Below are 3,144 nucleotides of genomic sequence, written 5' to 3'. Positions count from 1 at the left end.
TACTGCTAGACTCGCTGCTGTTTTTCAAGTTTTACCGTGTAATCCAGAAAATAGGCGCACAGATTTCTATAGCTTAGGAGAGGACAGAACCAAAGCAACAGCAGTAGCTACATTTTCACAGAACAATAGGGAATAATGACTGTATTTTTACAGAAAACTATATATACTATATATATAAACTATATATATATATATATATATATTAGATATATATATATATATATATATATATATATATATATATTATATATATATATATATATTACCGCATAATGCGTTTATGCACATTGCATGCAATTTCTTAATAGGGTAAGTTTTTATTTTGTGTTTCATGACATCAAATTACATGCAAATAAAAGCTTTTATTATTGCTGCAAGTTTACAAAATGGCATTCTGTGCATTTAAGCACGAGTCTTCTGCATATTACGGTGCAAAAGAAAAAGAAACGTCAACTCTGAGCACAGCTCAAGTCTCACGATACTTCCCCCACATTGGCGGTTCTGTGGTCCTTTTTCACTGCGAGCTGTCAATGTCATTTGAATGAAAATAAACTGAACATTTACAACCCTGAACATACAAAAGGATGGCTTCTGCCTTGGAGCAGTTTGTGAACAATGTTCGGCAGCTCTCCGCTCAAGGTACGGTAGGCTATATTTTAAAAAGTTGCTTTGAAATAAAAAAAAAACTTTTTTTTTTTTTTTTTTAATTAAGCCTGCTGTTCAGCTTTATCATGTTACACGTTTGATCGGTTCATTTTGTAACCATTTTCATTACGTCGCATTCTCCAATGTGTCGCCTTAAGCATGAAAACAGTACATGTTGCGTTAAATAATAAACATTTTAAAGCAGTAAAATGTTATTTAAACTGGGAATATTTTGATTATTTGCGTATGCGGACAGGAAGTTCCACCCTAGCACGTTCTGGATTGGTTTAACTAGATCAAGGGGGTGTTTGATTGGCTAGAGAATTCGTCGATTTTATTGAGGACTGAAGTTCCGATTTCAATGCGTTCCAAGGCCTGTTATACTGTTGGTACCACCAGTTCATACTGCAATTCAATTTGTGTTCATTTTCAAGTGGGGGTATAGCAGTGTTTTGCTGATAATTAAACATAGCTAACCCGACTTGCATTTTAGCCAGTATTATCATACATAGTCATTGTGCATTGTCATAGGGCTTGTCCTAAGCAGTTGGTTATCGTAACATATAACAGGAGTACAATTTCGTGTAACAATAACTCATAACTAACCCGAATTTGGAGCATCTCTGATATGTCATGTATTATGAAATATGTAGGAAGAACAAGGTAGTATTATCGTAGTGCCCTTGTGTTTTTACAACAATATATTATATAAGTAGAACGTTTTCTTCTAAAACAGTCATGCGTAATTTTATAATAGCTCGTTTAAGCTTTGATTGCCACGCATCTGCAAAAATAAGGTGTTCTTCTGCTGTTACAGCAGTGGGAGGTTATACATATACGCTTTGTTGTGACTCGGGAAGCAACAAGGTAATGGAACTTATAAAATGGCTAGGATAAATTAAGCGCTATAATTGGCCGACCCTGCGGTAATAATTGTCTTACCGCACAGCTGTGACATCATAGACCAACTTACTTACCGGATCTATTAATAAGAACATAAGATAAGAAAGTTTACAAACGAGAGGGGGCCATTCGTCCCGTCTTGCTCGTTTGGTTGTTAAAAACATTACTGGGGAGTTGGTTGCAGACCCTCGCGATTCTCTGTGTAAAAAAAGTGCCGCCTATTTTCTGTTCTAAATGCCCCTTTGTCTAATATCCATTTGTGACCCCTGGTCCTTGTTTCTTTTTCAGGTCGAAAAAGCCCCTTGGGTCGACATTGTCAATACCTTTTAGAATTTTGAATGCTAGGTCGCCGCCTAGTCCTCTTTGTTCAAGACTGAAGATTCAGTTCTTTTAGCCTGTCTGCATATGACATGCCTTTAAACCCGGAATATTTCTGGTTGCTCTTTTTTGCACTCTTTCTAGAGCAGCAATATCCTTTATGTAGCGAGGTGACCAGAACTGAACACAATATTCAAGATGAGGTCTTACTAATGTATTGTACTGTTTTAACATTGCTTCCCTTGATTTAAATTCAACACTTTTCACAATATATCCGAGCATCTTGGTGGCCTTTTTTATAGCTTCCCCAGATGAAGACATTTCTGAGTCAGCAAAAACTCCTTTTTCATAGATTCCTTAAATTTCAGTATCTTCCATATGATATTTATAATGCACATTGTTATTGCCTGCATGCAGTACCTTACACTTTTCTCTATTAAATGCCATTTGCCATGTGTGTGCCCAGATCTGAATCTTGTCTAGATCATTTTGAATGACCTTTGCTGCTGCAACAGTGTTTGCCACTCCTATTTTTGCCTCCTACATTTGTGTCGTCTGTAAATCTAACAAGTTTGCTTACTATACCAGAATCTAAATCATTAATGTAGATTAGAAATAGCAGAGGACCTAATACCTGGTACACCACTGGTTACCTCACTCCAATCTGAGGTTTCTCCTCTAATCAGTACTTTCTGTTTTCTACATGTTAACCACTCCCTAATCCATGTACATGTGTTTCCTTGCATCCCAACTGCGTTCAGTTTGAGAATTAATCTTTTATGCGGGACTCTGTCAAAAGCTTTCTGGAAATCTAAATAAACCATGTCATATGCTTTGCAATTATCCATTATCCATGTTGCATCCTCAAAAAAATCGAGCAGGTTAGTTAGACAAGAACTCCCTTTCCTAAAACCATGTTGAGTGTCTCCCAGGATGCTGTTACCATATAGGTAATATTCCATTTTGGATCTTATTATAGTTTCCATAAGTTTGCATATAATAGAAGTCAGGCTTACTGGTCTGTAGTTACCTGGTTCAGTTTTGTTTCCCTTTTTGTGGATCGGTGTTACTTTTGTGATTTTCCAGTCTGTCGGTACAACCCCTGTGTCGAGACTGTTAAGAACATAAGAAGAACATAAGAAAGTTTACAAACGAGAGGAGGCCATTCGGCCCATCTTGCTCGTTTGGTTGTTAGTAGCTTGTTGATCCCAAAATCTCATCAAGCAGCTTCTTGAAGGATCCCAGGGTGTCAGCTTCAACAACATTACTGGGGAGTTG

General features: G+C 37.0%; 1 protein-coding gene across 3 annotated transcripts in view; it reads left to right on the top strand.

Moving 5' to 3' along the window:
* Positions 1–492: 492 nt before the first annotated feature.
* Positions 493–3,144, top strand: part of LOC121330996 (COP9 signalosome complex subunit 3-like) — a 50,689-nt gene continuing 48,037 nt past the window's right edge. For all 3 annotated transcript variants that reach the window (XM_041278074.1, XM_041278073.1, XM_041278072.1), the window contains exon 1: positions 493–639. In XM_041278074.1, coding sequence (XP_041134008.1) covers positions 585–639 — 55 coding nt within the window. In that variant the 5' untranslated portion in view covers positions 493–584. The remainder of the gene's footprint in view (positions 640–3,144) is intronic.

Source organism: Polyodon spathula, chromosome 18 (genome assembly GCF_017654505.1).
Source record: "Polyodon spathula isolate WHYD16114869_AA chromosome 18, ASM1765450v1, whole genome shotgun sequence".
NCBI lineage: Eukaryota > Metazoa > Chordata > Actinopteri > Acipenseriformes > Polyodontidae > Polyodon > Polyodon spathula.
Note: the sequence above shows the minus strand (reverse complement) of the source record. Positions and strands in the feature narration are given on the sequence as shown.